The sequence below is a fragment of the Tiliqua scincoides genome, chromosome 4 (genome assembly GCF_035046505.1).
Source record: "Tiliqua scincoides isolate rTilSci1 chromosome 4, rTilSci1.hap2, whole genome shotgun sequence".
NCBI classification, from domain to species: domain Eukaryota; kingdom Metazoa; phylum Chordata; class Lepidosauria; order Squamata; family Scincidae; genus Tiliqua; species Tiliqua scincoides.
The window spans coordinates 223,874,220-223,885,724 of record NC_089824.1 but is presented as its reverse complement, the minus strand read 5'-3'; the positions used below and the strand labels follow the sequence as shown (position 1 = coordinate 223,885,724).

General features: G+C 55.0%; 1 protein-coding gene across 1 annotated transcript; it reads left to right on the top strand.

Moving 5' to 3' along the window:
- Positions 1 to 370: 370 nt before the first annotated feature.
- On the top strand, positions 371 to 11,268 carry CCNDBP1 (cyclin D1 binding protein 1). The gene is made up of 12 exons (XM_066624759.1): positions 371 to 656; positions 817 to 993; positions 1,076 to 1,150; positions 3,198 to 3,277; positions 5,997 to 6,078; positions 6,356 to 6,452; positions 6,728 to 6,801; positions 6,951 to 7,027; positions 7,997 to 8,250; positions 8,565 to 8,625; positions 10,659 to 10,705; positions 10,962 to 11,268. Exons 1-12 carry the CDS (start codon positions 371 to 373, stop codon positions 11,068 to 11,070), a joined length of 1,419 nt encoding a protein of 472 aa, XP_066480856.1. The 3' UTR covers positions 11,071 to 11,268.
- The last annotated feature ends 237 nt before the right edge of the window (positions 11,269 to 11,505 follow it).

The following is an 11,505-nucleotide window of genomic DNA, read 5'->3' as shown; positions in this document are numbered from 1 at the left end:
CTGTTATATGGTTTTATATTATGATGCATGTTGTATAGAATATGTGGGTAAGTGTGTAGAGTGTGATTGTTGGAATTGTAGTACATATTTATGCTTGCATCTCAAAGGTGCATAAATTTCGTTGTGCTCTGGCACAATGACAATAAAGTTACTACTACTACTACTAAAGTTACTACTAAACCACCACCAGAACCACCATCCAGAGCGCGATACCATAGTCTTCCGAGACTGAAGGTTGCCAACAACTACTACTACATGTGCCCGCCCAGTGACCAAGTTCCACAGCCCTGGTCGTGGCGTCCTGTGCCAGGAGCTGGCACTTCAGTGACGTCTCCATGGACAGAGGGGGGGCCATGCTGGACTGACTCCGATGGGCTCCCTGCGGCGCTGTTCTGTAGACAGCAGTGGCGTAGCTGCAGGGGGGCGGCGCTCTCAGTCTGGCGGGGAGCCTCCCTTCGGAGCCATTCCCGGCGGGGGGGGCAGCCTCAGCCTCCCGCTGAGGCTCTCCGCCAGACTGAGTGCTCCGCCCCCTGCAGCTACGCCCCCGGTAGACAGGAACAAGCTTGGCGAGGGCCCCGAGCGGGCCGACTCAGAAGGTCTCCGAGGCAGTCTCGCGTTCCCCCGGCGCCTGGATCGGGCCTGGGGCCGCGGGGCAGGCGAGGCCCGTTCGCTCCCCTGCGCTCTACCAGCCCCAGGGCGGAGGGCGCGCCAGAGGAGCCCCCTGCGCAGCCACTGGGGAGCGGCTCCCTGCGAAGCGAGCGCGCCGCCGGGCAGGCTGCAGCCTCCACGCTCTTCCCTCGTGCGCGGTCCCCGTAGCTCCGCCCAGCAGCGGTCGGCGGCGGAAGTGCGGGGCCGCTGCAGCTCCGCCCGCCGCGCTCCTCCCTCTGGCGGGCATGGAGGCCGAGGAGGCGCCGGGCGCGGGGCCCCCCGAGCTGCGGGCGCGGCTGCGGCGGCTGCGGGACGCGCTGCGCCTCCCCCTGGCCCGCCTGCGAGGTGCGCGCCTCCCCCCCCCGCGGGCCTGGCCGGGCTGGCCGGCGCGCTTTGCACGAGCTCAGAGGCACGCCTCTCTTTGCAGGCGGTGAGGGCGGCGAGGAAGGCGGCGGCGGAGTCGGAGGAAGCTTCGAGCGGGGTCGCTTCTGGGACGCCCTCGGTACGCGCCGGGCCAGGGGCGGGAGGCGGCGGCCCCGCTGGGATGGAGCCAGGGCCACTCAAGCCACCGCGGGGAAGCGCTTGCCGGAGCCGGGAGGGCAGGTCTCCGCCTCGAGGAGCTTCCACTCCGGGGCAGGGGCGCGGGCGTGTGTGCGGTGGCGGAGGGGGAGTCCTCACGGGCACGTCTGCCAAGGCAGGCTGGACCATGGAACTCCTTGCCACTGGAGGAGACGGCCATTCAGTCCAGCCGGTGGCCGAGTTGGGCAGGCTTGCTAGGCCGGCTCAGTGGTTTCTTCTGAGTCGCCAGGGAACGGCAGAGGGCGCCGGAGCTGGTCGTAGGCTTCCCGCAGGGGTGTCGGGCAGGGTGGTGGGCTGCAGAGCTTCTGAGAGGAATTTAATCGGGGTACAAAGTTTGTTTTGGGCTGCGTGCGTCCCAAAGGAGGAGCAGGCCGAAGGGGGGGCAAAATAGTTCAGGGGGAGGTCCTGGCAGCCACAATAGTCTTTGAAGCCCAGGTCTACCAGGCCTCTTGATGCAGAGCCCTACCTGCATCAGAGGTCTATCTTGACTGCAGCATTGGCAGCTAGAGAAACTCATATGGAAAACCAAACACACTCCCAAGTCTCTCTGAAATCTTTGGAATACAGAAATCCATTGCCAAAAATGAGCATCATCAGTTTAGACTCTCACTAGAATGGAGAGTGTCCTTTGTGCACCAAAATGAACTTCTGCAGCAGCTGTAGCTTCGCAGCTGGGTCCCTGTGCTGCTTCATGTTTATCCAATCCACAAGCCAAGGAGCTACTGTAGCGGGCCATTTTCCTCCCAGGTTTGACACTGTGTTAAGGAATGTCATGTACACTTTTCTCGGCCAGGTGTGCATGACTTGTGGCAGAAGCCACTACCGTGTCCACAGTAGTGCCCCCAGCATCCCATGTGGGCAGCGAGTTCAGGTGAAATAGGAAAACGTAAGATCCCAGGAACTTTCTGGGCCCCCTTTCTGACCCTGGGCCCAGGTGCAAATTGCCCCCATTACTCCCCTCTCCTAGGCCCTGTGGGTTGGATGGGCCCCTGCCCCGAAGGGTTTGCTGTTAGGGTTCAGACAGAGCACATGTCTGCAGGACAAGCAGAAGCTGTGCAGGAGGTGGCCCCTGGGAGAGGCACGCTGTGCTGTGCCAGCTTCCAAGAGGACAGACAAAGCCTGAGGAGCTTCTAGGCTGGTTTCTGCTGTTGGCATCTGGTGAGGGAGAAGCGAGTGCCCCTGTTGCTCTCCTATTGGGCTGGCTAGAAAGCTCCCAGCTGACCTGCATCCTGAACTGGGAGGTTTGCATATCCCCCCCTCCACACCCCAGAGAAAGGGTTGAGTTGCTGTGAATACTGGACAGGCAGCCTGGAGCAAAACACTCCCTCTTAACCTCAGTCTTCCCTGGCTGTAGTATGGGGATAACCCTACCTCGAAGGGTGCAGAAGAGAGCTACCAAAATGATTACTGAGCTGGGGCACTACCCTTATGATGAAAGTCTGCAATGTTTGGAAATCCAGGCAAACCCCTGCATGGAGCAGCCGGTGGGGGTCCCAAGATATCTCCCTCCCTGTGCATCCCCAATGCTCTCCTAAACGCACAAATGTCTGAACGCACAAACCCTAAACGCACAAATGTCTGCGAACAGAAGAATCCTACTCATGAGGCAGCATGGGGGAGGGGTCCCCTGCAGCCCCTCTGCTTGCTGTGTTCAGCACTTCTTCCCTAGTCAGAATGATGGGAATTTTGCCAGCCACCATGCTGCTTGCTTGGGTGCAGGAGGGGGTTGTGGGTCGTGTGACTGTTCTGGTGAGCGTATGCCCCTCCCTGGAGGATTCGCTGAAGAGGACTTCAGTGGGGCCCAGGGGGCTTTTGACCAGAGCTACTTTGGTCAGGCCCCTCCATCTGGACGACACCCATGGGAAGCCCTTTGCTTTTCCTACCTCTCCCTCAGCTGCACCCAGGGCTTCCCTGTGGCAGTGGTGGCTGCTGCCCCCCATAACCGCTCTGCTTTGCTTGGCCCCTAACAGAGCAGGCATTCAGAGCCACCTCCCAGGAAGCCACGAAGCTGAGCCTGGCCTTCTCCAGACCCCCCCTGCCTTCCATAGAGGTGAGTGAAGCCTGGCAGTGGGCGGGATGGTGGGCATTGCCACTCAGTAGGCCACTGGGCTCCTCCGTCTTCCCACAGAGGAGGGTTTGGTGTCCTTGAAGCCACCTGGGGCTGATTGTTGGCCAAGAGCCATGTGGCTCAGGGAGACGGTTTAAATTAACCTTATACTTCGGCTAAAGACGACTGCTTGGCTTAGATTACTGAAATTTTGGTTTAGGACTTTATTTAACCCTACCTCCTCTGGTCTAATGCTCCAATTATTGTCGGATTCAGTCCTGCCATTAGAGATCACTGATCTTCTAACCAAGCTCAAGTCAATAGGGCTGGACACTGCAGAGCTAGGCATGATTGGGTGTGATGCTGCTTACAGAATCGTCAAAGAAAGAATTCTTGACATCGAACAACAAGAGCTGTTTAGTGCCGCCAGAACCACATGCTCTCCACTCTATCTCCATGTTCCAATCAGTTTTGGGAAACTGGCCTCCTTCTTTTATCACCTGGAGTGCCCACAGGCTCGGAGAGCATTCACACTTGCAAGATGTAATGCTCTTCCATCAGCCGTGTTATCGGGCAGGTTCAGTGGTATTCCCTACTCGGAGAGGAAATGCAAGTGTGGTAGGGATTGTATTGAGACCATAACACATACCCTTTTCTACTGCCCACTTCATGACGTCTCACGCAAGAAATATCTAGGCCCTTTGCTAACTAGGATGCAGGGCTGGGAGGACTCAATCATGCTTCAGTCTCTCCTTTCCACATCTGACTCTGAGACCCTTGATAGGGTCGCTGCCTTTTTATCTGGGGTAATTGCCAGGCAGAACTCTGGAACTCTGGGCAGTATGTGAGGATAAGACTGATGTCTATGTTGTGGTGTCTTTGTATATTTTTGTTTTGTTTTGTTCTTTCTCTGTATTTTATGCCAATAAAGGTCTACTGAACTGAACTAACCTTATACTTAATCCAAGTTAAACCAAATGTAAGTTAGAACATAATCGAAAGGTTCAGTAAATTAAGACACAGGATATAGGTGAGAGCAATAGATGGATAAGAACATAAGAACATAAGAACAGCCCCACTGGATCAGGCCATAGGCCCATCTAGTCCAGCTTCCTGTATCTCACAGCGGCCCACCAAATGCCCCAGGGAGCACACCAGATAACAAGAGACCTCGTCCTGGTGCTCTCCCCTACATCTGGCATTCTGACTTAACCCATTCCTAAAATCAGGAGGTTGCGCATACACATCATGGCTTGTACCCCATAATGGATTTTTCCTCCAGAAACTCGTCCAATCCCCTTTTAAAGGCGTCTAGGCTAGACGCCAGCACCACATCCTGTGGCAAGGAGTTCCACAGACCGACCACGCGCTGAGTAAAGAAATATTTTCTTTTGTCTGTCCTAACCCGCCCAACACTCAATTTTAGTGGATGTCCCCTGGTTCTGGTATTATGTGAGAGTGTAAAGAGCATCTCCCTATCTACTCTGTCCATCCCCTGCATAATTTTGTATGTCTCAATCATGTCCCCCCTCAAGCGTCTCTTTTCTAGGCTGAAGAGGCCCAAACGCCGTAGCCTTTCCTCATAAGGAAGGTGCCCCAGCCCCGTAATCATCTTAGTCGCTCTCTTTTGCACCTTTTCCATTTCCACTATGTCTTTTTTGAGATGCGGCGACCAGAACTGGACACAATACTCCAGGTGTGGCCTTACCATCGATTTGTACAACGGCATTATAATATTAGCCGTTTTGTTCTCAATACCCTTCCTAATGATCCCATTAGGAATCATTCCTAATGATCCCATACCATTCCTAATACCATTCCTAATTCCTAATTCCTAATGATCCCATACCATTCCTAATGATCCCATTAGGATGGATGGGTGGGCGGGCACACTTAATAAAAGCAGGATTTTAGCAGGGCTAAACAGGATTTAAACCTTAGTGTGTCAGCTTGAGGTTAAAAAACAGTCCAGCAGAGAACTGAAGTAGGAGGCTAAGAACCTAGGAAGGGCCAGTTCTCACCCAGCCAGGGCAATTTAGCAGAGTCATTGTCCTTTAGGTCATAGCAATTGACCTTTAGGCGTTGATAAGAGCCCCATTAGGCAAATCCAAGCACCCCATTCAGGGAAATCTCACCTGGGAAGACCAGCCCCTTTTCAGTCAGCAGAGAGGGAGAGAGGAGGAGCCAGCAAGGAGTATAAAGCTAGGACCTGCCACTGTGTGAGCCTCTCAGGAAGAAGTGCGCATGGCCTCTGGGAAACCCAGTGCCTCCGGAACAAAGTGCCAGGTAGGGCACCGCGAGTTTAGCATCTGTGCAGTCAGTCAACAAAGAAGTGAACATCAGGTCTGGTTGTACTGGTTGGTTCACTGTCTGTCATGAAGTTTGCAAAGCTGCAGTGTGTTATCTGGAATAGGTGGGTCAGCAGCCCTTCAAGGTCAAGTCTAGTGTTCTGTGATTAACCCCACAGCTTGTGGGGTCACGCCGGTGGCTGCTGCCAGGCATACTATGGGCTTCCTCCTGGCCATGTGCAGAGTCCTGGGTCCTCTTTCCCTGTTGCACAGTTGCCTGTGGTGCAGGGAGCAAAGAGAAACACACTAATCATTGGGTTGCAGCCCTGTGGGCTGTGGAGATAAAAGGCACTGCTGTGGGTGTGTGTTTGGAGGGTGCGGTGGTGTGGCATCCTTTCGATGAGTTCATCTTAACTGCTGGTGGTTTTTCACAGGAGTGTGATGCGTTGAGCGATGGAGTACTCACCACTGCCCTTGCAGCCGCCTCTGTGTACTACTGGCTCCCCAAGGGCCAAGGTGAGGCTTTGGGGAGAGGGGATCACAGTGCTGCCAGGGTGGGGCTGCTGGGTAGCAGCACAGAGTGAGCATGTGAGGGCCTGCATGTGGCTGCTCATGTCAATAGGTTGCAGCCGAGAGGGGTGAGCCTGGCTGGCGCGTCCCAGAATGGGGGGGGCGGGGGAAGTGACAAAGTTCTTGCAAGGGTCACTGCCTGGTAAGGCGGGGTGTAGGCGAGCACCTCTTGGTGCAGGTGGTGCCAGCTGCAGCCTTAGCGAAGGCTCCAACTCTTCCCCAGGAACCACCCTGCGCAAAGCTGTGCGTGATGCCACCGTCGAGGTGGTGGAGGGGATGATTCAGCTGACAGACATGATCCTTCGGACCCCTCTGCACAGGTGAGGGTTTCCCACACCCTCTGATCTCCCAGAACGTGCCCAGAGGGGAGGTGGGCAGGGGTCTCCGTCCTGTGCTGCCCCCTTTCTGTAGCCCGCTTCCTGCCTGTTGGGCTGTTGCCTGCCCTCTGGCCGTGCCTGGAGACCTGGTCTTACAGGAAGTGGCCTTATCCCGAGCGAGCACGCATATATGGGTCACTCTCCCTTGGGGTGGCTTTCTCAGCCACACCTGGGGATGCTGCCAGGGATGGAACCTGCAACAGCGGCCTCTTTTGCAGCCTGTCTCCAGAGCAGCTTATCTCCACGGGTGGCGTGTGGGATGCGTGTGACCGGGTTTCCTGCCTGCCTCGAGGTGAGTTGTGGACTGTGGGCAGGGCTGCTAGAATCGGTCTGATCGCCCTTTGGGTGCTGGCCAGGGCGGGGTTCTGCTGGGTGGCAGCAGTCCTGTGGAGGGGGGAGGCTGGTGTCAGGCCTTCCTCTCCCTTTGCTCTCTCTGCACAGACAACCAGTCGGCCGTTGCGCTGGCCGTGGCCTCCTACCTGGGGGTGGTCAAAGATGCCCTGGAGGAGATGGAGCAGGTAACGGGGAGTCCGGCGTGTTATTTATTTGAAAGATTTTTATGCTGTTTTGCCATGGTTCAGAGCGGTGCGCAAAGTAATAAGACACAATTTAAAATAACTGCAGCAGTTAAAATGCAAGACAGTATAATAAGAGGAGCAAAATGCAGTACAATATAAGAGGAGCTGTATGCTGCAGGTGCGGGGAGCCTGTGTCTGCCTGGGATTTGAGGCCTCCAATTCTGCAGAGAGAGAGACTGGGCTGTTCTGATGGCTGCGTTAGTGCCTTTAATGTTTGCTCAGTGGGGTGGAGAGAAGTCTTTGGCTTGGACAAGAATTGGCAAGAGAGGGTAGGGGGGACCTTGTGGCGTTTTGGGTAAAGAGGCTGGCCAATAAGCCCTCCAGCCTGCTTGATATCGAACTAGTTGGGTCTCCTCAATGGCTACCAAGTGAGCAGGGCAGCAGGACTGGAGAAGGAAAAAGTCCGATCCTGGCTTGCCCCGTCAGTGTGGCCATGTCGCAGTTCATTGCTGTTGGGTGGGGTGGAGCGTGGTGGGCCTGGAGTCGCCTCCTGCAGAGCCCTGCTGCATAGCTGTGTCCCGGAGCGACCTGCCGGAACCTGCAGCCAGCAGGAACCCAGGGAACCACCTGCAGATGAAAGCAGTTTGCTTGCCCAGATGGAAAGTCCTGCTCGGCAGGAGGCCTCGCGCTCTTTCCTGGAATCAGAGCTGGGGCCCAGAGCTGGTCCTGGGGGTTCCACTCTACAGCTGTTTCCTCCTCAGGGATTCCCATTCTTCCATGAGGGTGTCTGGAGCCACCTGCCCAGTTTCCCCTCCATTCACCCGCCTGAGTGGCTGTCAGGCCCTTGGCTTGATGCCACTTTGGTGACTTGGCATCTGCACATGCGCTGTTCCTGCTACACTGTGCTCAGGTTCTCCTTCTCCTATCACATGGAGGCGTGACAGCTGCTGTGTCTGCCTTTCTGCACAGGCCCAGGTGGAAGGGGGAGACCCCTACGGTGACGTGCTGGAGGATGAGGACTTGGGCTCCCGGGGCAACAGAGATGTCTACTGGTCAGAAGCTGATCGGCAAGTGCTTGGCCCCTGCAGGGGGCTCGTGAAGGCTGCCAGAGCTTGCCTGAAGAAAGTGCTAGGGGCAGTGAAAGCCCACGGCAGCGCCGACACTGCCGAGCTGGCGGCCCAGCTGGATGACCTCGCGGATATTGCTGCCGATGTCAGTCCGAGGTGAGGCTACCAGCTCTTGGGCCCTTGGGTGGGAGATGTTCCATGAACTCCAGGGGAGCCTCATGTCCTTGCTTCACTGCTGCCAAGGGGTGGAGCATGATGTACTCTGGGCTGCTCCCCTTCCTCCGCCCACGCAAGGTGGTCCCGGGCTGTAGGGAAGTGACTTGACCAGTCAGATTTTGTAGCTGTACAGGGCTTGTGTGCGCCACTTCCCGGTGCCTGCACTGCCTCTGCTGGTCCACCCTGATTCCTGGCCTCTGGCAGTGGGGGGGCTGTCTGCTCTCCCTGACCTCGTCTCTCCCAACATTCTGTAGTGTGGACGAGTTGGTGCTGAGCACGTACCCCCCTGTGAACCAGCTGACTCTGCGGCTAAATGTGAGTAGTGAAGTGGGGGCAGAAGCCTTCAGGGAAGGGACTCCTTGAGGAGGTGGTGGGCCCAGGCTTCTCTGCTTCTCACTGGCACTCCGCTCCTTTCTGGGACCTTGGTCCGTTGGCTTCTTTTCCAAGGCTGAAAAGGAGCAAGGCAAGTTTGGCTCCTCCAGAGCACCCGTCTTCTCCTGAGACAGTTCCCAAGTTCTCTGCTGTGTTTTGTTTTTGAGAATAGTGATTCTGGGAGTCTTCATGCAAGAGAGAAATGTGAAGGGTTGTTAAGAATATAAGAAAAGCCATACTGGATCAGGCTTCTCTGACGGGAGGGCATCTAGTCCTGTGTCCCACGATGGCCCAGTGACTGACTCTGGGAATTCAAAAGCAGGAGAAAAAGGCATGCCCCTTTCGTGCCATTTCTGCTTTGCACTCAGGGGTAGACTGCATCTGAACCCGGTGGTAGTAGTACATAACCATAATGACTAGTAGCTAGCAATAGCTACTTCCTGAATTTGTGTAATGCCTTTTTAAGCCACCCAAGCTAGTGGCCATCTCCACACCTTGTGTCAAGGAATTCCACAGATTTATTTGAAAAATTTATGTTTCTCCTTCCCTATGTCAAAGCAAATACCCAAGGCAGCTTACAGAACTCCAGAATGAAATGTATAATGGCAATAAGTAAAATAACTAAAATAAATTAAAATGGAACATAAAAAGAAACACACACACACACACACCCAAAAACCCCATAGAACCATTAGAAGGGGATAATAATTTAGTCTAGAAGGAAGCAGTCACGCTACTGCACTGTTACAAAGATGGGGGGGCCCCGCAAACACCCACCCATCACCCAAATGCCAGATGAAACAAATGTTTTGAGCCCTCACCAAAAAGCCATGAGGGAGGGAGTAGTTCTTAATTCCCCTGGAAATTAATTCCATAATTGTGGCACTACTGCAGAGAAATCTCACCCCCCCCACCACTGTGCTTCTAACTCTGCCTTCTCACTTCTTCTGCCCATTTCAAAGCCCACCACAATATATCAAGCACCAGGCCTCCCATGCCTTCAGCTCTCTGGCTCAATCTAATGGATTAGCACAGGGGTCTCCAGACATTTTGGCCAGAGGACCGTGTCAAATATCTGGCGTGGTGAAGGCTGGAAAAATAATTTAAATATAAAATTTAAATAAATAAATTAGAGATGGAACTTGGATGAGTGAATAAATGAATGAATGGGTTCATTCATTCAACCTCTCTGGCCTTCAGAACACCCTGCAGTCACAATCAGAGCACAGTTCTGGTCATGTTCAGTTGAGTGGGCCAGAGGCTTTCAGGGGACAAGAGGTTGGCCACGGTCTGGAAAGAGGCTTGCTGCGGGCTGGGGTTTGGAGACCCCTGGAATAGCACATCTGATGGATGTGCTATGTGAAGTCCTTCATTTTGTCTGTCTTAAAATCTGCCACCAGTCTTTGGGTGACACAGTCTGGTTCTAGGATTGAGAAGGTGGAAAACTTCTCTCTCCGCACACCATGTCCGGTTTTGTAAGTCTCAGTCACATCCCCCGTAATTGCCTTTTTCGGAGCTAGTAGCCCCAAATGTCACGGTTTGGCCTAAGAAGGGTATTTCCATCCCCTGGCCGTGTTGATTTTGCCGTCCTGTGCACATCTTTTGATGTGGAGATGATGGCGCTACGCTTAGGGCCTCCTTTCTGCCACTGTCCTGGGAGAGGGCCACTGGTGCTGCACAGCTCCTAGTGCCTGCCAAGTGCTTCGTGTTGCGTGCTGGCCTTGGCTCCCCCACCAGATCGCCACTCCTCTTTTCAGGAACTGGGCTCAACTCCCCCGGACTCTCTTACTGGTACGAAAGGGAAGGCCCTAGAGGTAGTCTGCGTAGCATCAGCTGGGAGTGCATAGAGAGGTGCTGACAGGTGCCCTGGGTGTCTGTGACTCATGGTGTACTTGGGATACTCCAGGGGTTGCCTTGCTAGGAGGGAGTGAGTGGGAATCACTAGGGCTTTTCACAGAACTCTTGTTTTTCTCCAGGCTGCAAAACTGGCTTCTGTTTTGAAGAAATTGCTGGAAGTGGCCAGGTGAGTGAGGGCTGCAAAGCCCCCCTTCTGCCTCCCTGCGGATGCACCCCAGTAGAAACAGCAGCACTTCCAGGCTGCTTGGGAGCCTGACTGGACCTGGCCAGCCAAGGGCTGTCCCCAAGTTCTGTTTCTGGCAGGAAAATTATCTGCCTGATGGGCGCTGGCCATGAACCCTGCTTGCTGTGTGTATGTGGCTGGAGAGGCCCAGGTGTGTTTGTGGGGCATCTTCACTGAGGTGCCGCTTATTTCTCCACAGGGCCAGCCATGTCTGCCCCCCGTCAGAAGAGAGCTGGGTGCAGTTCCTGGCAGGAGCTGTTGATCACAACATGGACAAAATCAAGGGCTACACTCAGGGCCTTCTTTGATGTTTCTTAGAGGTGGGGCCTGGCTGCTTCCCTGCTCACCTGTGTGCAGAAAAGGAAGGGAAAGTTCAGAGCAGAATGGGACCAGGACTCCTGGAGGAAGCAGCCACGGGCTCTTGTTGGCGGAGGCCGCCCAAGCGGTCCCTGGACTTTTGCTGAGGCTGGGCGGCACTTTGAGCAATAAAGGATGGCTGAACCATCGCTGGTAGGCCTTATATTTGGGGGGGGCGGGGAAGCTGCTGGAGCTCCAGTCTGCTTTGAAAGAGGGCACTGCCACCCCTGCAATGGAGCTCTGGCTCCAGGGCTGTCAGGCCTCAGCTGCAAGAGAAGAGCTCCTTCCTGTTCACAGGAGCTGGGCAGAGCTTAGCAGAAAGCAGCAGGCCTGAGAGGGCTGCTGGGGCAGCCATTAGTCTGCAAGCCATCAGGCGCCCAAGCAAC

Coding starts and splice junctions, on each gene's coding strand:
- CCNDBP1 (XM_066624759.1), top strand. CDS start 371: ATGGGCTCCCTGCGGCGCTGTTCTGTAGACAGCAGTGGCGTAGCTGCA. Junction 994..1,075: donor CCCCCTGGCCCGCCTGCGAG/GTGCGCGCCTCC, acceptor CTCTCTTTGCAG/GCGGTGAGGGCGGCGAGGAA. Junction 6,079..6,355: donor CTGGCTCCCCAAGGGCCAAG/GTGAGGCTTTGG, acceptor ACTCTTCCCCAG/GAACCACCCTGCGCAAAGCT.